The sequence below is a fragment of the Oncorhynchus kisutch genome, linkage group LG14, assembly GCF_002021735.2.
Source record: "Oncorhynchus kisutch isolate 150728-3 linkage group LG14, Okis_V2, whole genome shotgun sequence".
NCBI classification, from domain to species: Eukaryota; Metazoa; Chordata; class Actinopteri; order Salmoniformes; family Salmonidae; genus Oncorhynchus; species Oncorhynchus kisutch.
Genome location: NC_034187.2, coordinates 58,060,777 through 58,085,365, shown reverse-complemented (window position 1 = coordinate 58,085,365; position 24,589 = coordinate 58,060,777). Strand labels below are relative to the sequence as shown.

General features: G+C 41.5%; 1 protein-coding gene across 3 annotated transcripts; it reads right to left on the bottom strand.

Annotated features, from left to right (window-relative positions):
• Positions 1–2,312: 2,312 nt before the first annotated feature.
• On the bottom strand, positions 2,313–23,819 carry LOC109875810 (mothers against decapentaplegic homolog 4). 3 transcript variants are annotated; one of them, XM_031788645.1, is made up of 12 exons: positions 23,708–23,819; positions 18,998–19,238; positions 14,060–14,234; positions 13,158–13,181; positions 12,217–12,459; positions 11,629–11,856; positions 11,225–11,329; positions 9,522–9,575; positions 9,016–9,199; positions 8,520–8,688; positions 8,245–8,383; positions 2,313–6,464 (listed from the first exon to the last, which is right to left on the bottom strand). In XM_031788645.1, exons 2-12 carry the CDS (start codon positions 19,232–19,234, stop codon positions 6,253–6,255), a joined length of 1,770 nt encoding a protein of 589 aa, XP_031644505.1. In that variant the 5' UTR covers positions 19,235–19,238; positions 23,708–23,819; the 3' UTR covers positions 2,313–6,252. The 3 variants fall into 3 exon arrangements, with proteins under 3 accessions (XP_031644505.1, XP_020323811.2, XP_031644506.1); XM_020468222.2 differs by having other exon boundaries at positions 23,477–23,816; XM_031788646.1 differs by lacking the exon at positions 23,708–23,819 and adding an exon at positions 23,477–23,680 and having other exon boundaries at positions 11,683–11,856.
• Positions 23,820–24,589: the final 770 nt, after the last annotated feature.

Sequence of the window (24,589 nt, the reverse complement as noted above, 5' to 3'; positions counted from 1 at the left end):
AGCATGGAATCAACACTAGGTCATAAGTATTTTATACTTTGGGATGATTTTGGCATGAAGCGCAAAAATGCTAATATGGGCACCATTGACTAATATAGGCTGGCCTATATTATGCATAACGCACAATATAATGAATAGGATGTGGAAAAGAGGAGGTTGGTGGGAGGAGCTATAGGAGCTATAGGCTCATTATAATAGCTGGAATAGAATAATTGGAACGGTATCAAACACACGGAAACCACTTCTGACTCTGTTCCATTCCAGCCATTACAATGAGCCCGTCATCCTATAGCTCCTCCCAACAGCATCCTCTGATATACAGTTAATGATAGATAGCCTAAGTAACTGAAAGATTAGGCAACATATGGTGTTTTTTTCCCAATCTGTCATCATTCCTGCCACTACTCAAAGGGAATAGGTATGACTGACTTACAGTGGCTCTAGAAACTATTCAGACCTCTTGACTTCCACATATTGTTGTGTTACAGCCCGAATTCAAAATGGATTACACACATTTTTGTCCACCCTTCTACACACAATACCCCATAATGACAAAGTGAAAACATGTTTTTAGACATTTTTGCAAATGTATTGAAAATTAAACACTGAAATATCTCATTACACAAGTATTCACACCACATGTTAGAATCACCTTTGTGGTGACATCTTTCTGGGTAAGTCTCTAAGCTTTGCACACCTGGATAGTACAATTTTTGCCCATTATTCTTTAAAATTCTTCAAGCTCTGTCAAATTGGTTGTTGATCATTGCTAGATAACCATTTTCAAGTCTTGCCATAGATTTCCAAGCAGATTTAAGTCAAAACTGTATTTTGGCCACTTGGGAACATTCACTGTCTTCTTGGTAAGCAGCTCCAGTGTAGATTTGGCATTGTGTTTTAGGTTATTTTCCTGCTGAAAGGTGAATTCATCTCCCCAGTGTCTGGTGGAAAGCAGACTGAACCAGAATTTCCTCTAGCTCCATTCCATTCCATTTCTTTTTTTATCCTGAAAAACTCTCCCGTCCTTAATGATTACAAGCATACCCATAACATGATGTGGTCACCACTATGCTTAAAAATATGAGGATTGGTACTCAGTAATGTGTTGTATTGGATTTGCCCCAAACATGACAAACATTGCATTCTGGGCAAAAAGCCACATTTTTTGCTGTATTACTTTAGTGCCTTGTTGCAAACAGGATGCATGTTTTGGAATATTTGTATTCTGTACAGGCTTTCTTTTCACTCTGTCCATTTGGTTAGTATTGTGGAGTAACTACAATGTGATTAATCCATCCTCAGTTAAACTCTATAACTGTTTTAAAGTCACCATTGGCCTCATTGTGAAATCCCTGACCGGTTTCCTTCCTCTCCGGCAACTGAGTTAGGAAGGACACCTGTATCTTTGTAGTGACTGGGTGTATTGATACACCATCCAAAGTGTAATTAATAACTTCACCATGCTCAAAGGGATATCCAATATCTACTTTTAAAAAATTACATTTGCAAGACATTGGAAAACCTCCCTGGTCTTTGTGGTTAAAACTGTGTTTGAAATTCACTGCTCAACAGAGGGACCTTAAAGATTAAATGTAATGTATGTGTGGGGTAGAGAGATGAGGCTGTAACAACAAAATGTCAAGTCAACGGGTATGAATACTTTCTGAAGGCACTGTATGATAGAGAAAGTATGTCCTCCAGTGTTCAACCTGAGCAGTAGCAAGCCTATGGCCACTAGAATAATCGTCTCTCCTCAAAGCTGCTGTGTGGCGGAGATACAGCGACTGTGAGAAGAGACGACTCATTCTATTTGTTTGGGAAACGCTAATCTCACCTGCCAGACTTTACATTACTTTTATGGTAAATTCAGAGACATTTGTCTGGCTCTGTGAGATAAGAACAATTATTGGAGTAGCTGCAAAGCCAATATAACAATGCAATGACATGGTTAACAGTGTAACACTAACTGTGGAATAACATCCATCACAATCTTAAACCGCTTTTATAAGGGTATGAAGATCATATGACACACTTATGACTATTGTATAAAGGCAATTCAAACCTCATACTTTAAATGTCTTGTAGGAGAAGCCTTGCATACATAATGTGCAACATTAGCAGAAACCTTCACTCTGCCTTGGGGCAACGTTCCTTTTATCAGAAACTTTAACTCTGCCTCAGAGCAGTTTCCTCTACCAAATGTTTCCCACTGTAGATGAACATTTCAGAATTTGTACCCTAAGGACTTGAATACTGGAACTAAATTAACATGAAAAGTCAAACAGTGTCAAAAAGACAAAAAAAAGTTTGTATTAAAATGACAATGCTGTATTTTTATTTCACTTTGGTGTACAGTCAACATTACAAGAGCAGCATGTCTTTTTACAATAAAATAATTACAATTACAACAATAATAGAAATAACAATACCATAAAATAGCCAAATTGAGTAATTTCACACTTGATAACATATTGTCTATTATATTTTCTGTTTTAAAATGAAATAGATAATTTATGTACGGAATGATGTATGATTCCTGTTGAGTGACCATCATCTCACTCACGTTCTCTTTGGTGACAGGTATCAGTTTGAATGTGGTCAAATGCAGAGGAACATGACATGGGTCTCAATTAGGGTTGCAAAGGGAGGGTATATTACTGGAAACTTTCAAAGTTTACCAGTAAACTACCAGAATGTTGGTATCTTTCAAGAATTTTCTGTAATCTATCAAAATACATCTAGTGGACCTTTTTGGTATCTCATATTATCACAGGTGTCTGTAATTACCTCTGGCACTCTGTGTGGCTTTATCACAGGTAAAATATAAAATAGAATGCCAAAGCTGTAAAACATTATCCTAAATATAAACCATCAACTTAGTGAATACCACTGATATTTAGTATTAGGGTTTCAGCATGAAATAGACTTGTTTTATTTTTACTATGTCAATATGTATTTGTTGTCAATGTTTGGCATCAAATCGGTGGCAGTTGTGAAAAAGTCAATAGTTGGAAGTTGCAGAGTTAAATGAAAATAATGGCATTGTTGATTATATGCTTTTTCATTAATTAGGATATTTTCTGTTTAATTATATGGTCTATCTACTAGAAACTCATGGACAATATGGACACAGGTAAAAAAAAAATTTTTTTTTAAAGTCATTCAAGTATAAATTACCAAAGTTAAGATAAATTGCCACAGACTTTCTGTTAATTACCAAAATTACTGAAGATTCTGGTAACTTTGGAAAACTACCGGTAGCTTTGCAACCCTAGTCTCAATGGTTAAAGCACTGGTTGAGGGGAGATATAGCACTACGATAAGCAGAGCCATAGATGGAGCAACAATAGTTTTAAACCTCTCTTCATCCCTGAATACATAACACTCCCAGACACATGCCGAGCCCAAGTGAAAAATAATGAAATCAACTGTGACAAACGTGTGTGGAGTGCATGGGCAGTTTCTAGGGGCAGCAAGTTTTCCAATTCATATTAGACACCTTAGTAACATAATTGTTCAGTAAGGCTAAACAACAACAATGGCTATATGGATATTTGGGGTATAACTGTCAAACAGTATTAATCCAATACCAGCCTGATACAATAATAAAGTGGTATGTAATAATACCTACAATGGGGCAGTACCTGAGGGAACCACTAGATGTCGGTCTCAATCTAACTCAGGGGCTGTTGAGCTCAACACTTTCACTTCTTATTGCTTCACTGCCCGAATTGATCAGCAAAACTCAGTGGCATGTACAAACACTTGATCTATGTTATTTTTCATTCCTCCCCAACCAACACACTCAACAGAAGGGATAAAACTATTGAGATGACAACCAGTATATAATGGTACTGTATATCTACAAAGGAAGACAAAGTGTAGTTTGTGTGTTACAATCCAGTGTGAGGTGTATCATCTACTTTGACTAAAACTAAAGGCACTAATCACAAACAGTGAGTATAAATGGCTGTTCACTTTAAAGCAGTTGTGTTAAATGACAACAATTACATGAAGGCTTACTTCTATCTTCAACATAACCGGAGCCACCTTTTTCAACCCTGCAGTGAGGCTTCTCTTTCAACAAAATCTCTAGTATTACTGAATAAACTACCACTAAAATTGTTGAATAGAATCGTTGAATTGACTCTTTCAACTACAGATTTTAAAAGAGCTATTGAGATTCTCCCAAAACAGCGAGAACACCTTTTTGACCTTGACCATTGTTGCCAACATGTAGGCTTAGTAGAAATCCCACTCTGACTGGAGGAGTATAGTCATGCTTTGGAGAGGCCCCACTTAAGAATGACATAAACCCTGGCGTCTGAAGTACATTCCTAAACAGCTTGACTAGGAGAACGGAAAGGCACAGGTATCAAATGCACCAGAGCACAGGAAGGAGCAAATAAAAGCACTCATGTTCCTGTCCCTGGATTGGGAGATGGTTTGCATTCAGTCCAGGCACTTCAACCCAAAATCATGAAGCCAAGCCTACTTTCTACTACTGTAGAAAATGTGTTACGTCTTATATGATTAGCTTTCATATCGTATCACACATCAATGTTAGAACATCAGTCATAACTTCACTTCAGTAGGCTTGAGGTTGATTGTTACCAACACTAGGGTACCTGATTTAAATGAATGCAAAAAAGTGAAGATACATTTATGTTTATCAAAAGTGACCTAAGTCACTGTATAAGTGATATTATTCTGGACTAACTTAAATTGACTGAGAATGAATCATTCTATCCAAAAGTGGGACATCCTATTAATATGACATTTGAAAACGTTGTGTTGGGTCTCTACTCAAAATATTATTCCCACGAGTCACGGGATTTAAGATTTTAAATCTGAGCAACTACTGTATTACAGCCTGGATTATGTCTTGGTGTTCCCCAAGGCTCCATTGAGGTTCCACTCCATATTCCATTTTATATTGATTTGGTGATACAGGCATAATGTGTTATGAGGCTGTAAGGGGGAACTTACAAGAGGAGAAAATGTGAGAGTCTGAGGTTTTGGCTGAAAGACAAACTGTGGGTTTACACTGTTATCATGAGGTATTCTGGCTTTGGTGAGTTCCACCATATGGCAAACTGTTTGGTTACATACACTGTACTGCTTCATCACAAATACAAACACCACTTTTAAAGCTGACATTTTTGGGCTTTTTTCTCTCCATCTTTTGGTAAGAAAATAAATTAGCTTGAGAAAGGTGCCCTGTGCTATTACAGGGCTAACGAGCTAACAATGTTAACAATGACTAACTATGCGATTTGAGATCCACACACAGGAGAACACAACACAAGCACAGATATGACAAAAGGTTGGCTGGCTAGGTTCATTAGAACGCTGGTTCCATCACTCTGGTGTTCTTCCAAGGTCCCAAGCCATTTTGGTTCTGTGACCCAAGTTTTGGTCTGGATTTGCCAAAAACTCTGTAAATCTTCTAGGTTAACCTTAGAATCCACATCTGATTTTTTTTGTGTGAGATGTGTGTGTGACCAGGTCATTTTATTAATGAGTTATTTGGGTCAAGTTCTTTAATCCTCCTGGGTTTGGGTCATCTCTGGATTTCTGACCTGTGTGTGTGTGTGTGTGTGTATAAGCAGGAAATAAGAAAGTGTGGATTGTGTGTGCATTTGAGGAGTACCAAAGTATATCATGTTACACATCTCTGAAACACATCCCTAGATTTCTACAGTGCATATCCATTTCTGTAGAGAACAGAAGACGAATAAACATAAATTACTCAGTAGACATATTCACTAAAGTTACCTGATTATACTATAATAAAGAACCTCTGTGAAAGGTAATTCAGGGGTCTGGGCTGCTTTATAGTGTTCGTGTTTAGCATGTGGGAGCTGTGCAAAAACAATGAATGTTCACAAAATATTGAAAGTATGTTAAGGACATCAGTAGCTTTATGTCTGCATGCCCACAGACATGTGGTTTGGTTAGTGGTTGCATGGCCATGTGGGAGACCGTACAAGTGGTTAAGAAGTGTGCAGTGATTGTTGGCTGCTTAAGTGTGTGTCTGTGTGTGACGGAGAGATTGATGTTAGCCTTTGTGGGGCTTTGTGTGGCTCTAGATTGTGTGCGTTAAATAGAAAGAAAACATGCATGTGCCTGTATGTGGTTCTATCTGCATGTTTTGGTCTATATGTATCATCAAGAGGGGGGAAATCAGTGTGTGTATGATTGTACATTTTAACCCAGTATGGATTTTTAACTGGTCATCTTTCCTTCCACTCAGTTAGAGGGTCCTGGGTCGGCCAAGGGCATGGTGTGTAGTACCTCGTCCAGCAGCTGCAGAGCCCGGTGCAGGTGTACCTCCACCCAACAGGGGGTATGTTTGATGCTCTGCCGGGGGTAGTCGGGCCCCCAACCCTTCACAAAGCTCAGCCGCAAAATACACAGCCTCCGGAGATCATCTACACCTATCCCCGCTGCAGCAGAAAGACCTGGAAGAAAGAGGAAATGAGGTATCAGGGATAGGCATTTGAAAGGATTTCACTATTAGAATAATAGTTCAAATACATGTTTTTTTAAGAAAACCCTTATATATTTTTTACTTCAATGGGGAGTTGCTCGCATGACTCGGGAGGGAGCCAGTGCGCTACGCTACACTCTTAGAAAAAAGGTTTCCAAAGGGTTCTTCGGCTGTCCACATAGGATAACCCTTTTTGGTTCCAGGTAGAACTCTTTTGGGTTCCATGTAAAACCCTCTGGGGAAAGTGTTCAACATGGAACCCAATAGCGTTCTACCTGGAACCAATGGGGTTCTGCAAATGGTTCTCCTATGGGGACAGCCAAAGAACCCTTTTAGGTTCTAGATAGCACCTTTTATTCTAAGAGTGCATGCTTGTTTCAGCAGTAGGGTGGGGGAGCGGAAGAGGAGCAGGGGCTAGTGTGTGTGACAATCTGTGTGGCACGGAGGGAGAGGGAGAGAGAAAAGTAGCCAAACCGACTAGCGCTGGATAGAAAAACTTATTGCTTTCATAGGTTCCTATCATACCATCTGGTAGTGCCTGTTTTGACTGCATCAAATCAATGTAAAGAATCTAGCTAGCTACAATAGCCTGCTAAGTTAGCCAGCCAGCTAGCTAATGTAGCAAGGCTAACTGAGGCTATTTTGCTGAGCTGATCTTCATTCATATTAAACAGCCTACCTGTTGGTTGATCATTGTAGCCTTCTCATTTAGTCAACGTAATTCCATAATTGTAATTCCATTTTGCATTGGTTAGAAATCTCCCACTTCACTTGATACACATGGAGCCTCTGACTATAGAGCAAACAACAAGTTACACGTGTCACCTGTATGGCTATAAGGTATGCCTTTTTATGGGACGCAAGTCATAAAAACTACATTCAAAAGTCGGAGGTTTTATCAAATTAAGAATTGAAAATGTCCTGGTATATCCTTCTGTGTAGCAATGTCACCTATAAATGTATTTAATTGAGAAAGCCTTCATAGTTAAAATGAGTCTATATATTTTGAATTTAAAAAAATGTATACTCTCTCAAGTAATCAAACACTAACATCTGTTTGGATATTGAAATATTTGAATAATCGTGCCCATCCCTATGAGGTATACACTGAGTATACAAAATATTAAGAGATAGACTGACCAGGTAAATCCAGGTGAAAGCTATGATCCCTTATTGATGTCACTTGTTAAGTCCACTTCAAATCAGACTAGATGAAGGGGAGGAGACAGGTTAAAGAAGGATTTTTAAGCCTTGAAACAATTGAGACATGGATTGTGTATGTGTGCCATTCAAAGGGTGAACGGGCAAGATGAGAGTTTTAGGTATGGTAGTAGGTGCCAGGCTCACCGGTTTCTCAAGAACTGCAACGCTGATGGGTTTTTCACACTCAACAGTTTCCCTTGTGTATAAAGAATGGTCCACCACCTGAAGGGCATTCAGTCAACTTACCCAAACTGTGGGAAGCATTGGGGTCAACATGGGACGGCATTCTTGTGGAATGCTTTTGACACCTTGTAGAGTCCATGCCCCGACTAATTGAGACTGTTAAATGGGACAAAAGGAGTGCGGGTGCAACTCCATATTAGGAAGGTGTTCCTAATGTTTGGTATAGTCAGTGGTGTCCCACAGGGGTCAATACTTGGACCCATTGTCATTCAACAGAGGTTATAAATTCACAATAGCCTAATGGAAAATTGTAAATAAAAGACACTAAGGCTGTGCATATCTCATACACTGTACATTGTACTTACTGACTGCAGGGGCAATGCCTCCAACACTGCCTGGCCCGGGGATGTTGCCGGCCACGGCGGCAGCCTGAGCTGCTGCTGCTGCCTGCGCTGTAGCTGCTTGTTGCTGCATCTGCCTGTGACACTGTCTCAGGTCAAACACCTACAGGGGAGAGAACAGTCTGATGTCAGAACACCTACAGAGAGTCATCAGTGTCCAGTGAAATTCCTATAGGAAGAGGTTATCAAGAGGTCAAACAACTGCAAAGAGAACAGACGAAAGTCATTGTGTTCCTCACCTTGATGTAGGCGCCGGGGTAGATCTTGTGTACTGCGTCGCCTGGTGCTCTGCCTGCCTCTCGGTCCAGGTAGTAGCTCTGCACGAACACGGCATGGTCGCTCATACAGCGCATCCACACATCTCCCTCGCCACGACACTCCAGCTGCACTCCTTTACCTATGTGTAACCTGTGAGATAGAGGGAGAGATGAAGATGATGAGTACAAGTGAATATAAGTTGTATTAAAGTGTTATATTTCAGTCAATAAAATAAGTTGCATTTTGCTAGAGTGGGTCTTCTGCCACTGGTACAAACAGAAAGAGACAAGGCATGGCATGATTATGAACGAGAGATATACACCTATTCATAGTTTGCAAAAAGGCATAGATATACCAATCAACATTTCTGAGCCAAAAGAACACAGACACATATAAAAACATACAAAATAGACATTTGTGGCAAGGTAAGAACTAGCATGCTTATTGATATAGAGATGGCATTAGAGGAGCACAGACCTGGCTCTTTCGCTGGAGTCGGTGCGGTGGACGTTGCTGAGCTGGCCCAGACAGAAGCGGTCGCCCCCTGAGGGGTCCACGTAGCCATCCACCGTCACCACCGGGCAGCTGGCCGGCACCTTGAACATCTCCCCCACCTGGACATCCATCTCAAAGTAGGAGATGGAGCACCAGAACTCTGGTCCTGCACACAGACAAAGATGTGGATAGCAGAGTGTTTGTGCATCTATATACAGTGCATTTGGAAAGAATTCAACCCTTTGACTTTTTACACATTTTGTTAAGTTATAGCCTTATTCTAAAATTTATTAAATTGTTTTTTCCCCTTGTCAGTCATTCATTTCTAAAAACCTGTTTTTGCTTTGTCATTATGGGGTATTGTGTGTAGATTGATGAGGGAATACATTTATTTAAATCAATTTCAGAATAAGGCTATAACGTAACAAAATGATTCAACAGGTCTGAATACTGGCCCTCCAACATCACGTGTGTATGTGTTGTCTTACCTGGATGATTGGACACAGGGGGAGGAAATGAAGCCGAGCCATGATGCTGAGACCCTAAAAGGTGAACAAATAAAAGATGTAGATTACGACACAGGTTACCAAACATGTACTATTCCTAGGGCTGGGCGGTGTACCATATTTTACGATACACCGTTATTGATGCCTGGAGTGATTTGGGTTTTTACTTGACCTTCTATAACGGTATTAAATGTTTGTTTTGTTAAAAGTGATATGCCATGTGTAACTTACATTTTTACAATTTACTCCGATACTTGAGTAATATTTCGCCACTCTCACTCTCTCCATGCCACTTTCCACACAGACCTAGCCCCGCCCCCTGTCACATGCATTGAGTCTGCAAGGTCAATGCAGCACAAGCAACATTGTTGATGACAACGATGCTGTTTTCACTTTGCTTCTTAATAGAAATCCACTAGCGTTCTATAATTACAATATTAGTTTGTGTTTCTTCTTTTCTTAGCAAGTTAGGCCTAAATCGCGTTAGCCGCTAATGCTAATCAGCATACCACCCTGCATCCCACTGCATGGTTGCCTCTGAAGCTAAGTAGGGTTGGTCCTGGTCGGTCCCTGGATGGGAGACCAAATGCTGCTAGAAGTGATGTTGGAGGGCCAGTAAGAGGCATTCCTTTCTTTGGTCTAAAAAAATATCTCAATGCCCCAGGGCATTGCCCTGTGTATGGTGCTGTCTTTCAGAGGTGTCCTGACTCTCTGTGGTCACTAAAGATCCCATGGCACTTATCGTAAGAGTATGGGTGTTAACACTGGTATCTTGGCTGAATTCCCAATCTGGCCATAAAATCATCCCCAGCTTCTAAATGGCTCATTCATCCCCCTTTCTCTCCCCTGTAACTTTTCCCCAGGTTGTTGCTGTAAATGAGAATATGTTCTCAGTCAACTTAGTCAGCTAGCTACCTAACAAACACATTTATTGAGTCAACAATATCTTCTAAATCAAAGAAGAATATGCGAAGCATGAATATGTTAGCTACATGAAGTAGCTATGAGAAAACATTAAATGTTACCAAAGAGTATAGGGTCCCCTAGGAAACACTTAACAACACTTTGGTTCCTACCCTGTCACAATAACTCCTCCCTGGCATTTTCATTTGTTGTCATGTGAAACACTGTATTCAAAGTGCCCACTATTATATTTTAACAATATAATTGGAATAATCCTTCTATTTCAATGATTCCAACAGTTCACCAAAGTGTTTTGCTCTAAAACGCCAGTCAAATCGCAATTTCAACATTTGGTGAAAAATAAGGCCTAGATTGTTTGCTTATATCATGCAGCCCTTTGTGGCAGTGCGGAAATGATCCCAAATGAGTGCAGGAAATGCAAAAATGTATCAATTGTTTTTGGTTGAAGTTGAATTGAACAGTATAAAACAATCAGAATGGAGAAAGACCCATTGAAATCACTTAGAATGTACGTGTTGCCACCCTATGGTCACACACTACTCAGAAAGCAAATTTAAACTTTTATTATTTAAACTTTTATTATATTTTTATCCAACATAAAATACTGTCCAAAATGTAAAAAATACCAAGATATGATATTTTGGCCATAACACCCAGCCCTAACTTTTCCTAACAATATCCCCCCAAAAAACCCACCTCAGAAGACATACGGACACACTTTGGGCTTGCATACTATAACTTACTGTAACTGCCTAACTTACAGAAGTGGGTTGGATGGTGGAGAGGAGGCTGTTGGTGGCCACGCCCATTCTGTTGTTGGGGTCCTACAGGAGTGTAGGATGCTGTGCTGCTGCCTGTCCAAGTTGCTGAATTCCCCCAAAATAAATACAAGTTAACAACATGCACATCAATCTAGCAAACAGCCATTTAGCATTTTTACTAATATTTTGATTTATTTTTACACTTTCTAAATATGATGATCCATCATGCCATTGAAATTAATTGTGTATTGCTCCCTGAGTGTTTGTGTGTGTGTGTGTGTGTGTGTGTGTGTGTGTGTGTGTGTGTGTGTGTGTGTGTGTGTGTGTGTGTGTGTGTGTGTGTGTGTGTGTGTGTGTGTGTGTGTGTGTGTGTGTGTGTGTGTGAACCATATGGCAGTACTAACTGTGGAACGCAGCCTGTGTCTGTGTGTGTTTGGAGCTGTTGTATCCATTCTGACCAGACGGGAGCTGGGGTGGCTGGGGGGTGTGTTGTGGCCCATGTGGTAGCCCGTGTGTTGGGGTGGAGGGGGGCGGCGTGGGGGTTATAGGGGTCATGACCTGACCCTGCGGAGAGGCGATCTGTAGGAGCCCCTCACTGTGACCTCCCTGGAGAGGCAGCATAGAGCCGGGCACTAGAGAGAGAGGAAGACAGAAAGAGAGACAGACAGAGAGAGAGAGAGAGAGAGACACAAGAAGAGCTACCAGGTTGTTTTCAATATCAATAGGTAGGCAGAAGTCGATAAACAAATGTCATATAACGGGATTACGTAGTAACACCCTTAGAAACAAAAATATAACCCTTGTGGACATCTTTGGTGACACCTACCAAACAATCCCCTAAGCTTTATTAAAATATCACCTTAGGGAGCAGCAAAACAGGAGCGGATATTCAATGTTTCTCTATGTATTGGAACTTATTTTTGTCTAGTTCCCGTTATTATGTTGGATGTGCGTATAACTCCCTCCATTCATTAAACAACTATCGGTTTTACCTGTGGGCGAGAGGGGCATGTTGGGGTAGAGGGTGATGGGCGGAGGGGCGCACTGCGGTTCCGGCGGGAGCTGCAGAGGCGGGAGGGGCTGGCCGTAGTGGTCGGGAGGCGGTAGCTTGAGCGCCCCTGGGTGGGGGTGGTCCGATGGGGACATGCCTAGTGGCATATCCATCTGGATACAGTCATGAATGTACTCCTCTTTGATCAACCTCCCAGGGGGGCCTAGAGGAGAGAGGGAGAGGGCTACCAACAACATGGTATAACATTGTCATTAGTTTCAAGTTTTATTAGGCGTATGTAGGGGATACACATGGTATACACCGTCCAACGAAATGCTAACTTGCAGGTTCCATCTCATCAATGCAACTATAATAAGAAATAATTGAAGATTATAATACGACCATGAAGTAAATGGCTCAGTAGAATAAACATTTTAGCATAAGAATAACATGAACCATGTGTGTGCAATTAATTAGCCATCTGTATTAACAGGTTTAAAACCTGTTTTACAGCATTACCACCTGTGTGTAATGCATTGTGAACGCATTTAAGCAATTATAAAACATTAAGTTCAATGCTTTGTAATGAATGCAAGTCATTTTTGTCTATGAAACTATAAAGAATTGATTCATGCAGAAACAGTCTGGCATCCAGGCCAGTGAGGCACGAGCGAACCTCAATAGTACTCTTTTCACACTATAGTGCCAAGTCGAACCGTTGAGTGCTGGCTTGGATTTTTTTTTTTCACATTGTCCTTTCCAGCAACTATGGTGGATGCTTAACCAGACCAGCACAGTGCAGCTAGGCTCAGTAGTGTGAGAAGGGTATAGGAATGAAAGGAAAGAGGAATGTTTGGTCATCTGATACCATCAGCAAAGTATAATACTGTTATACTTAACATGCCTGCAGTAAGTTCATTAGTGCTGTGATAGGACACTCACCTGTATTTTGAAGACTGAGACCAACTTTGAAAGAGAACAAAAGAAAGAGGGGCAAAGAAAGAAAGAAGAGAATAAGAGACAGAATGCTTATCATTTGTAGTTACATTGTGGTGAAGTCAAAATATCATTCACATAAACCATTTTATGTGAGTAAAGTACATGTTGGATAAAAATGTCATGACAGGCCTGACGGAAACAGCAAAAATCTTTCTGTGTCAGTAAAATGTATTTCGTGAGAAATGGCAGTGAAAACGCCTTGATATAATAACCATCATATCAAAGTAAACTTGGGAATCACGCAATGATATGTCGGTTGGTCTTCCTAATACGACTCGGGAAAGCTTGCAGTTTGTTAGGCAACACATGAAATAAGTGATGATGAACTTCACAGGGAGGTGAAAGTGCACGTTGATGAGGTTGATGCACTTTTCCAATAAATATTCAGGGTCTAATTCTGGTTACATTATGATCGATGCTTGGCTGCCGTTTGACAAATCTAAAATCTTGCCCGTATCCATAATAATCTCATCATGTAGGTAACCTAACCGTGACTGTATCTGCGAGCTGATGGCTAGAGCACATGTACCAAGACCAGAGCAGGCGCATTAGATTACTATTACGCAACTTCTTTGGGACAAAACCATCAGTAGTACTGAAAATGCAATGGAAACGTAAAAAAAAAATGTTTGGTGCATTACATCATCACGCAGTTTTTTAACCACAGAAAGTCAATTTGACTGAAACATCTCTAGTGGGAAAATGTGCATATTGTTTTTCTGCAGACTTTAATTTTTGGAATGTTATAACAGGAAACATAGTATTTACATATCAGAAACACCTGTACCATTAGACATTACGCGATATATGGTGAACTATCCCTTTAAGCTGTTGAGCAGACCTACCAATGCCGGGAGAAACCACTCTCTCATAGTGGTAGGGGTTGACACACACATTGTCATATTTGAGGTCAAAAGCGTATTGGCAGAATTTGACGTGCTTTAGCTCATTCTTGTGCAGGTCTGGCCAGCGCCATAGTCGAGCGTAAATCACATGGGGGAAACCTTTCCTCCCTGCAACCTGGAGATAAAGAGAGAAAGAAAAAAAGATTGAGAGAGGGGGGGCGAGAGAAAGAGAGGGGGTGAGAGAAAGAGAGGGGGTGAGAGAGAGATATTTGCAATTTGTTCCAGTCATTGGCAGCAGAAAACTGGAAGGAAAGACGGCCAAAGGAAGTGTTGGCTTTGGGGAAGACCAGTGAAATATACAGTTGAAGTAAGAAGTTTACATACACTTAGGTTGGAGTCATTAAAACTTGTTTTTTCAACCACTCCACACATTTTGGCAAGTCGGTTAGGACATCTACTTTGTGCATGACAAGTCATTTTTCCAACAATTGTTTACAGACAGATTATTTCACTTATAATTCACTGTATCACAATTCTAGTGGGTCAGAAGTTTGCATACACTAAGTTGACTGTGCCTTTAACCAGCTTGGAAAATTCCAGAAAATGATGTCATGGATTTTGAAGCTTCTGATAGGCTAATTGACATCATTTGAGTCAATTGGAGGTGTACCTGTGGATGTATTTCAAGGCCTACCTTCAAACTCAGTGCCTCTATGCTTGACATCATGGGAAAATCAAAAGAAATCAGCCAAGACCTCCACAAGTCTGGCTCATCCTTGGGAGCAATTTCCAAACACCTGAAGGTACCACGTTCATCTGTACAAAAAGGTATGCAAGTACAAACACCATGGGACAACGCAGCAGCCATACCGCTCAGGAAGGAGACGCGTTCTGTCTCCTAGAGATGAATGTACTCAAATCTACCCCAGAACAACAGCAAAGGACCTTATGAAGATGCTGGAGGAAAGGGGTACAAAAGTATCTATATCCACAGTAAAAACGAGTCCTATATCGACATAACCTGAAAGGCCGCTCAATAAGGAAGAATCCACTGCTCGAAAACCGCCATAAAAAATCCAGACTACGGTCTGCAACCCCACATGGGGGACAAAGAAAGTACTTTTTGAAGAAATGTCCTCTGGTCTGATGAAACAAAAATAGAACTGTTTGGCCATAATGACCATCGTTATGTTTGGAGGAAAAAAGGGGAGGCTTGCAAGCCGAAGAACACCATCCCAACCGTGAAGCACGGGGGTGGCAGCATCATGTTGTGGGGGTGCTTTGCTGCAGGAGGGACTGGGGCACTTCACAAAATAGATGGCATCATGAGGTGGGAAAATTATGTGGATATATTGAAGCAACATCAAGATATCTATCAGTCAGGAAGTTAAAGCTTGGTTGCAAATGGGTCTTCCAAATGGACAATGACCCCAAGCATACTTCCAAAGTTGTGGCAAAATAAGGACAACAGTCAACGTATTAGAGTGGCCATCACAAAGCCCTAACCTCAATCCTATAAAAAAATTGGGGTAAGAACTGAAAAAGTGTGTGCGGGTAAGGAGGCCTACAAACCTGACACCGTTACACCAGCTCTGTCAGGAGGAATGGGCCAACATTCACCCAACTTATTGTGGGAAGCTTGTGGAAGTCTACCTGAAATGTTTGACCCAAGTTAAACAATTTAAAGGCAATGCTACCAAATACTAATTGAGTGTATGTAAACTTCTGACCCACTGGGAATGTGATGAAAGAAATAAAAGCTGAAATAAATAATTCTCTCTACTATTATTCTGACATTTCACATTCTCAAAATAAAGTGATGATTCTAACTGACCTAAAAGAGGGAATTTTTACTAGGATTAAATGTCAGGAATTGTGGAAAACTTAGTTTAAATGTATTTGGCTAAGGAGTATGTAAACCTCCGACTTCAACTGTATGTTCCAATGGCACGTTGTGTTAGCTAATCCAAGTTAATAATTTTAAAAGGCAAATTGATCATTAGAAAACCCTTTGCAATTATGTTAGCATAGCTGAAAACTGTTGTTCTGATTAAAGAAGCAATACAACTCTCCTTCTTCAGACTAGTTGAGTATCTGGAGAATCAGCATTTGTGGGCTTAAAATAGACAGAAACAAAACTTTCTTCTGAAACTCGTCAGTCTTTTCTTGTTCTGAGAAATGAAGGCTATTCCATGCGAGAAATTGCCAAGAAACTGAAGATGTCCCTTCACTTCTCCCTTCACAGTACAGCGCAAACTGGCCCTAACCTGAATAGAAATAGGAGTGGGAGGCCCCGGTGCACAACTGAGCAAGAGGACAAGTACATTAGAGTGTCTAGTTTGATAAACAGACGCCTCACAAGTCCTCAACTGGCAGCTTCATTAAATAGTACCAGCAAAACACCAGTCTTAACGTCAACAGTGAAGACTCCGGGATGCTGGCATTCTAGGCAGAGTTCCTCTGTCCAGTGTCTGTGTTCTTTTGCCCACTATTTAATGAAGCTGCCAGTTGAGGACTTGTGGCGTCTGTTTCTCAAACTAGACACTCTAATGTACTTGTCCTCTTTCTGCGTGACCCCAAACTTATGAACAGTAGTGTATATTACCGTGAGCACTCCCATGGTAGTCTAATTAAGCAATAAGGCCTGGTGGGTGTGGTATATGGCCAATATACCATGGCTAAGGGCTGTTATTATGCACGATGCAAAGCGGAGTGCCTGGCCACAGCCCTTAGCCGTGGTATATTAGCTACATACCACAAACCCCCAAGGTGCCTTATTGCTATTATAAACTGGTTACCAACGTAATTAGAGTAGGAAAAACAGATGTTTTGTCATACCCGGTCTGATGTACCACTGTTGTCACCCAATCAGCATTCATGGTTCAAACCACCCAGTTTATAATTGTTTTGATAGAGAACTTTTCAGGCCACCTCCAAGAGTCAATATATAATTTGCAACCTGCACTAAGTCTAATGTAGTATGTAATGATGTCACTTTTGCTCTGCTCATACATCTGCTGGTGTCAATACTGTTCTGACTGTACCTGGAGCATTCTGGAAGCAGGGAGATTGTGTGTGAAAATAGGGGTGGAGAGTGAGTTTGTACAGTATTTAATGTGTGTTTGCGTGTGTGCCTGCGTACGTTCATGCCTACATGTTTGTGTGACGGAAAGAGAGAGAGAAAGCGAGACAGAACGGGAGAGTGGGTGACAGAAAGAGAGGATATGGATCTACATGTGACTGTGAGCAAAGTCCTTAGACATTTGAAGCCTGATCTAGTCTACAGCTATGTCTATACAGCCCCCCCTCTCTCTCTCGCTCTCTCCCTCCCCCTCTTGTTGGGGAGAAGGTCACAGAAGGTGAGACATGTCTTCACTCAGCAGTTAGGATTTATTCTGCCAGGGCGTATTGAATTAATTCCCTCTCTCTAGATCCACTGCGCGCACACATACATACAGTATATATACACACACTCAAAACAGACGGCCTCAGATTAGCCCGGTCCCTTTCCGGTGTCTCAAGACAAAACAACTCTAACAGCCCCTCCAGCCCTCCACTCCCTCCCGCTCTTTCTCCCCCTCCCTCTTCAGGGGGATGGGTGGGGGTTCATTGGGAACTCCCTAAAACGTTCTCTCTCTTGACATGCAAAACTTGACTGTTGTACTGGCCACCATAATTCAGGCTTCAACTGTTAAACACAAGTTTCATATTTTTTTATCATCACCAATAACCAAACACCCTCAACCAACATTGGAGATAGGATTCTTCTTAGCAATACTGAGGTGTTAGCTACTATTAGCAAGTATCCCTTTGTTTCACTACTATAGCGCTAGCCCCATAAGCAAAACCTGGCTGTTGGCTAACACGTTTAGCATTTACTATAAGCAGTGAGATCTTCAGCTGTCAGTAACTCTATAGTGTTAGCCTCCGTGAGTACAGTCTGCTGCCTAGTAAATTTGCAGCATTAGCCACCATTAGCCAGGCTTAAGTCACTGAAACCTCATAGCATCCGCATAAACTAGCAACTCCTCATTTGGCTATTGCCTTTAAGCATTAGCCAACACTGTTTCCAGGGAAAATCTATGAAAGAGTTTAGCATTTAGCTGTATTGAGGCAAAGATTTATACATTCCATGTAGCCTATCGTCATTAAACATTTCTTATGTCTTTCAGTACAATACCTCCCACATGTGTTTGACAGCAAGTGCTTGACAGAAACCTGGGCCCAACTCTCAAAAGAGAAAACCAGGGCAACAGCTGCAAGGAAAAACGTATTGAGAGGTTTCACAGTAGGCTACATATGATGTGGCATGACATTCAAAAGTTGTCAATGTATTTCTCCGTTTAATAAAGTGTAGTCAAATAATCGCCTCCTCATATCGCACAGTTGTCAAATTAAATCACACTGCAAGACTACGAGGTTCACGCTATTTTTGGCACTTTTCACAATGCTCTTGCACTATGAAAATTCTGTCCCAAGTCTTTCTCTGTGACATTACATGTGCATTTGAGTCATTTAGTAGATGACGTACATGATCAATCAGGGTTACGTGCATTCCTCAAGGGCACATTTCTCACCTAGTCGGCTCTGGGATTCAAACCAGAGACCTTTTGGTTACTGGTCCAATGCTCTTAACTGTGCTATAGGTGTCTCTCTGTATGCTATAGGTGACCCATCTGCAGGTGTCCATATACATGAATGAATACACAATATATAATTTATACTATAGACTTTGGACAATACTTTTGCACTATGAAAATGTCTGTATTATAAATTATATATAGAGTATTCATTAATGTATATGGACACCTACAGATGGGTCATCTATAGCACACAGAGACATGTAAGTAGTGCATGTGTACACTGTACAGACCTATATCACAGAGAAAGACTTGGGGTGATATTTTCATTGTGTCTTCTTACTACTTTATGACCCACTTGCAGGCGACCGTCTAGGGTCCTCTGGATGGTGACACACTTGCTGGGGTGCACTCCATTGGTGGTGATGGCGGTGATGAGCGAGTCCAGCTCGTCCTTCTTCTCCTTCAGCTTCTTCACCAGGCTCTCGATGGCGCGCTTGGCGAAGCCCTCATTCTCGCCGCCCTGCCGGTGGCACATGAGGCTGTGCACGATGCTCAGGCAGGCGTCATTGCTGCTGGGGGCATTCACCGACATGATACTGCAGAGGGAGGGAGGAAGGAACGGAGAGGTCAGTGGTTGGCATAATGATAACCCTCAACATATGTCATAGCGCTTGTCATAAAGGTTCAGGTGCATGCAAACTGACACTGTCTTGACACTTGACATTCAGTTATGTTATGTTTATGACAACATTGTGATACTGTTATAGCATACAATTGAAAATAGTGTCCCACATAAGGACTTAATAACCCTTTCATAACCCATTCATACTGCATTCATGAGCACAGACATGAGTGCACACCATTGGCGCACACAGTCTCACACACACACAAAAGGGAGTGAAGTTGTGTATCAAGGCTTGTGCTTTGAGTTGTTACGACTTGCTTGTGTGTGTGTGTGTGTCATCATTCTTTACTGGCATTGTTAGTCAGCAGCGGATAACACTCAGTATCAACAAATTCATTTAAGCGTTCCAACTGGCTTCCCTCCATCTCCTCTAGAAAGAGTCCCAGGGTTGCATTCAATAAAATGAGCTTCTTCAATGTTGATTCTGATGCAGTGTCTTTGCTTACAAGCTGCTGCCCCTGCACAGGTTGCCATTGCCAACCCTCCCGGCTGGTCTCGACCAGAGAGTCTCCAAGAATTGAATCTTGGGGTATAAAGCTATTTTGGGAGATTATAGTAATGTCGTTGACTGAGATGTGAAAAATGTTAAAAGGCTTCCTATGAATACACTATTCATAATGCATTATAATCACATTTATAATATCTCATGAGCCATGGATAATGCACTCTTATGCACAAAATACATGCTAACAACTATAATCTCCCAGACTGAGCTTGATCCAACTTGGCAACCCTAGCCTCGCCTGGAGTCACCTGCCTGTGAGGGGAATCTACCTGGTACTTTAAAAAGGCCTGCCTTTAACCATTCTACAGTTTCATTTGACAAAAGTGGAAAACATGTTTGTGCTACTAGTGCAATGTGAATTGAATTAAATTGAGCCCCCCATACTCACTAATCAACATACCTCCACTACCAGGGTCGAGTTCAGGAGGCACAAAATGAAAGAGAGAGAAAGAAAACGCTTCAAAACTGAGTGAAACAGGGTGGTACCATCTGCACTTACTCTTCATATTACGTAAGCCAATTTCTCTATTGTTAGGCCAATAACCCCAAAATGTCACTATTAGGAAATCCATGGCAAAACTGCAGCCTTGCTCTGTTAATACGTGCAAGAGCTAAAATAATTCTGCAATGACGTATCTATCATAACCTGTTAACATCTACGTGGCTAAGCTGACTGGAAGTGACTCCATGTTCTCCCTCCTCTCATTATCTTAATATCTGTCAGTTTGGAAACATCCTCGCACAACAACATGGCCTCAAGCTGTGGGAGAAAGTCACAGGCTACCAGTGTGTGTACACTCAGGAAATTCATTGACACAGCTTCTTCAACATAGAACAGCCATAAAAAGACAAACTCAGTCACCATAACGTGAGTCACATCAAAAAACAGCAAGTCCTACTTATAGCAAGTGATGTGTGTCTTCGTTATTCAGGATATACTGTATAGGCCGGGCCTACTGAGTTGGTGTTGTAGTCTAAAGCTTATCTAGAGCAGGATAGCATTCCTTTGTTAGTCCTTTTTTCAAAGCAGTCATAGGGAATGGTGCATGTCACCATCAAAAAGCCTGGTGTGTCTGTCCTCTTACACTGAACCAATCTGATAAATATCTAGTGGCAGGGGGTTATATTGGACTAAGCCAGTGTTACTGTGAAGTCAATGCTCCAATAGAGATATTATGAAAAGAGAGGATTTGGGGGCTCTGTGCAAAGTGGAAAAGACTCAGCTGATAAGAAAGCTACGATGGTTTACAGTAGATCTAACGACTGTCGATCAACCTGTCCTCAGGCCGACTATAAACCAAGCTTTAGACAGGCTTTAAATCATAAATCAAAATTCAAGAATTCAGACGTGAATCCATGCAACAGGTGACCAACAATAAGGGCATTCTGAGAAAAGAATGATTGTCTGGAGTAGAGATGTCATTCTGTGGGTATATGATAGATTTGTACTAAACTAGGGCCTACCTCACAATTAATAGATATATAACTAGCAAATTAACACTTCAACAATTAATGAATGAATGATTGCAATTCTGTTCTACACACTATTCCTGTAGGCCTACAGTACTCTCTCAGGGCTTCACCCATTTTGAAGGTATTATTTTATTAAAATGTAATATTTTAATAACAACATGAGCAAGAGCACAGTTAAGGTCCACTTATAGGCCTAAATGTATAGCATGCGGTTGGGGTTACATTTAATGTGCATCTTTAGACCCTAGTAGTAAAGCTATTATAACATAATAGTATGGCCTACACTACAGAGTCTGCTGTTATGTAGCAAGTAGTGAGCATTCTGACATGTCCCTCATAAAACAGCTGATTCTGCCAATAACATTACTGATCCAGCAATGCTTACAATATATAGGCCCCTACTGCCCAAATAAGATTTGGCAACTGAAGATGTACACTCACTGGACAGTCTATTAGCTACACCACCCCGTTCACAAAAATGGATTGCTCCTACAGACAATGAGTCATGTGGCTGTGGCTTGCTATATAATGCAGGCAGACAGACATTCAGTTACTGTTTGATTGACCATTAGAACGAGCAAAACAAGTGACTTAAGCGGCTTTGAAAGTGGTATGATTGTCGGTGCCAGGTGCACAGGATCCAGTATCTCAGAAACGGACACCCAAAAATTATAATAACCATCCAATCAGCGGCAGTCCTGTGGGCGAAAACAGCTCGTTGACGAGAGAGGTCAAAGGAGAATGGCAAGAATTGTGTAAGTTAACAGGCAGGCCACAAACAGATAAATAACTGTGTAGTACAACAGTGGTGTGCAGAACGGCATGTCAGAACGCACAACTCGTCAATCCTTGTCACGGATGGGTTATTGCAGCAAGCGACCACACCACGTTACACTAAAAGCATCTAAAAACAATAAGAGGCTCCAGTGAGCACACGATCACCAACACTGGACAATTCAGAAGTGGAAAAACATTGGCTGATTCGACAAATCCCAGTTGCTGTTGCGTCATGCTGATGACAGAATCAGGATTTGGCGTAAGCAGCATGAGTCTATGGCCCCATACTGCCTGATGTCAACAGTACAGGCTGTTGGCGGTGGTATACTGTTGTGGGTAATGTTTTCCTGGCACACGTTAGGTCCCTTGAGACCAATTGAGCAACGACTGAACGCCACAGCGCATCTGAACATTGTTGCTGACCAAACCCAATAGAGCATCTGGGATGAGATGGAACGGGCTGTTGGCAGCATGAATGTACTGGTGTCCAATCTGCAGCAACTGTGTGATGCCATCACATTAGCATAGACCAACATCCCTGTGACACCTTGTATCCCAATGTTTGTGACACCTTGTAGAATTCATGCCCAAAATAATTAATGCTGTCCTGGAGGCAAAGGGGGGTCCAACCCGGTACTAGATGGGTGTACCTAATAAACTGTCAGGTGAATGTATGTGTCGGTTTCTGCACATGACTATAGGCTAATCTCAGGGAATGGAAAGGATCCTTACATGACAAAATAATATGCTACAACTAAAACACAGCATTGTTGGTGTGACCTTCTTGGGTGACCCTTATAATGCATTATTATATCTCAATCTGACCAATTTTCAAGCCATACATTCCCTTTACGAGGTTCTTCCGCGGTGAAGCAAACACTGCCACACCATATTTGGTCATATCGCGTCACCAAATCTAGGCTAGTCAACATTTTAAGAAATCCCGGTAGGGATGATAAAACGCTTGCAACGTTGTATCAATCGAATCATCCGAAAGCAGGAACTACAGTGTAACTAATTACAGTGCTACATCTAGTAGCATCTTTGAATAGAACATTAGACGTTGAGAAGATAGAGGGCAAAATGTCATATCAACTACCTTTTCGAAAAAACATCGACAGCGCAGACTACACAGTCATGCAGCCAGTGAAATCACTGCTGGACCAAATCATTCGAAATAAAAGCAGCTAAAACAAGCATATCATAAAACCGAAGACAGACAGACACACTCCCCAGACATATGTCTGGTTGATAAAACTAGCGAGTAATCAAGCTATTTTGCCAGTCTGGTCCAGAAATCTCCCCCTCGGTCTCTTACTGTATTTGGTCTGCTTGGAGATTAGAGAGCTCGCGTGACGAGAACCCGCATAATTTGATAAATTGACTATACTTACACGTCAACCAGAGTGTATTGAGGGATTAGAAGAGAAGTAGTGGTGAATGTGTTGCACTGAGGTAGCTAGTATTCCGAATTCCCTTCCTCCCCTCCTGGGCTATCTGTTTCTATCCCTGTCGATATCAGCCTCTCTGTCTCCGCTCGTGCATCCTGCTAGCTCCCCCAAACCTCTCCTCGCGCTCGGTACAATAACAAAAGAGAGTAGCTATCTTGCGCGTGAGTGTCTCACCGAGCCCCAGCCAATGCGGCCTCCAGTCTCAAAGGGATGGCGGCTCTCAGCCAATAGTGATGCGGCTCTCACGGGAAGGCCCGGGTCGAGGTCTGTCTGGGTCGCGTCAAGATTGACATATCAACGCGACTGTTTTTTTTAAAGTGGCGCCGCGGAGATTACCACGCCCCTATGCCTAACCCACTCACCCCCCCCTCCCCGACTACACTTTGTCAGTCCTACTAATGACTGGTGTTGTAGGCTACTACAAATAGGCCTACACCCCACCCCAAATTTGATGACTATTGTATTGTTTCTTAAATCCCGATTACTTAGCGCCACATTGGCCCTAATTTGTTAACGTCAGGTTTAAAGGTTTAAGGAACCATGGTGATGAATAGGGCAATTAGTATTCAATTTAAAAACACCTGTTTTCAGTAATACATTTGATCTACAGTGATACAATCCAGTCACACAACTCTATATAAAGGGGTGGGATAACTTTTTTCTGCCTAACTTTCTAAAACAACCGTGTCCCCTCAATAAGCCAGTACAATTCCATTTTAATGTACCATTTGTATGACATTCTGTGATAAACAAATGCACCAGCGTGGCATATATGAGTGCTACTACCTCTACCTGAGCCCCATGGCTTTGTGGTACAGGTTGTTTAATGATCGCTCCTGCACCGCAGGATCATTGATTCGAGCCCCCCTTCAGCTTTTCTCTAAGTTACAATAGACAAAAGAGTTAAGCATAAAAAACTACACAACAGTGAAACTCTAACTCTCCATTGAAAGTGCCATACATACATGTCTGCACAAATTCTCTCCAAATTCATGTTCAGGGAAATTCAGGGATATTCAAGAAAGTCCGGTTTGATCTGAAAAACACACCAAGGGC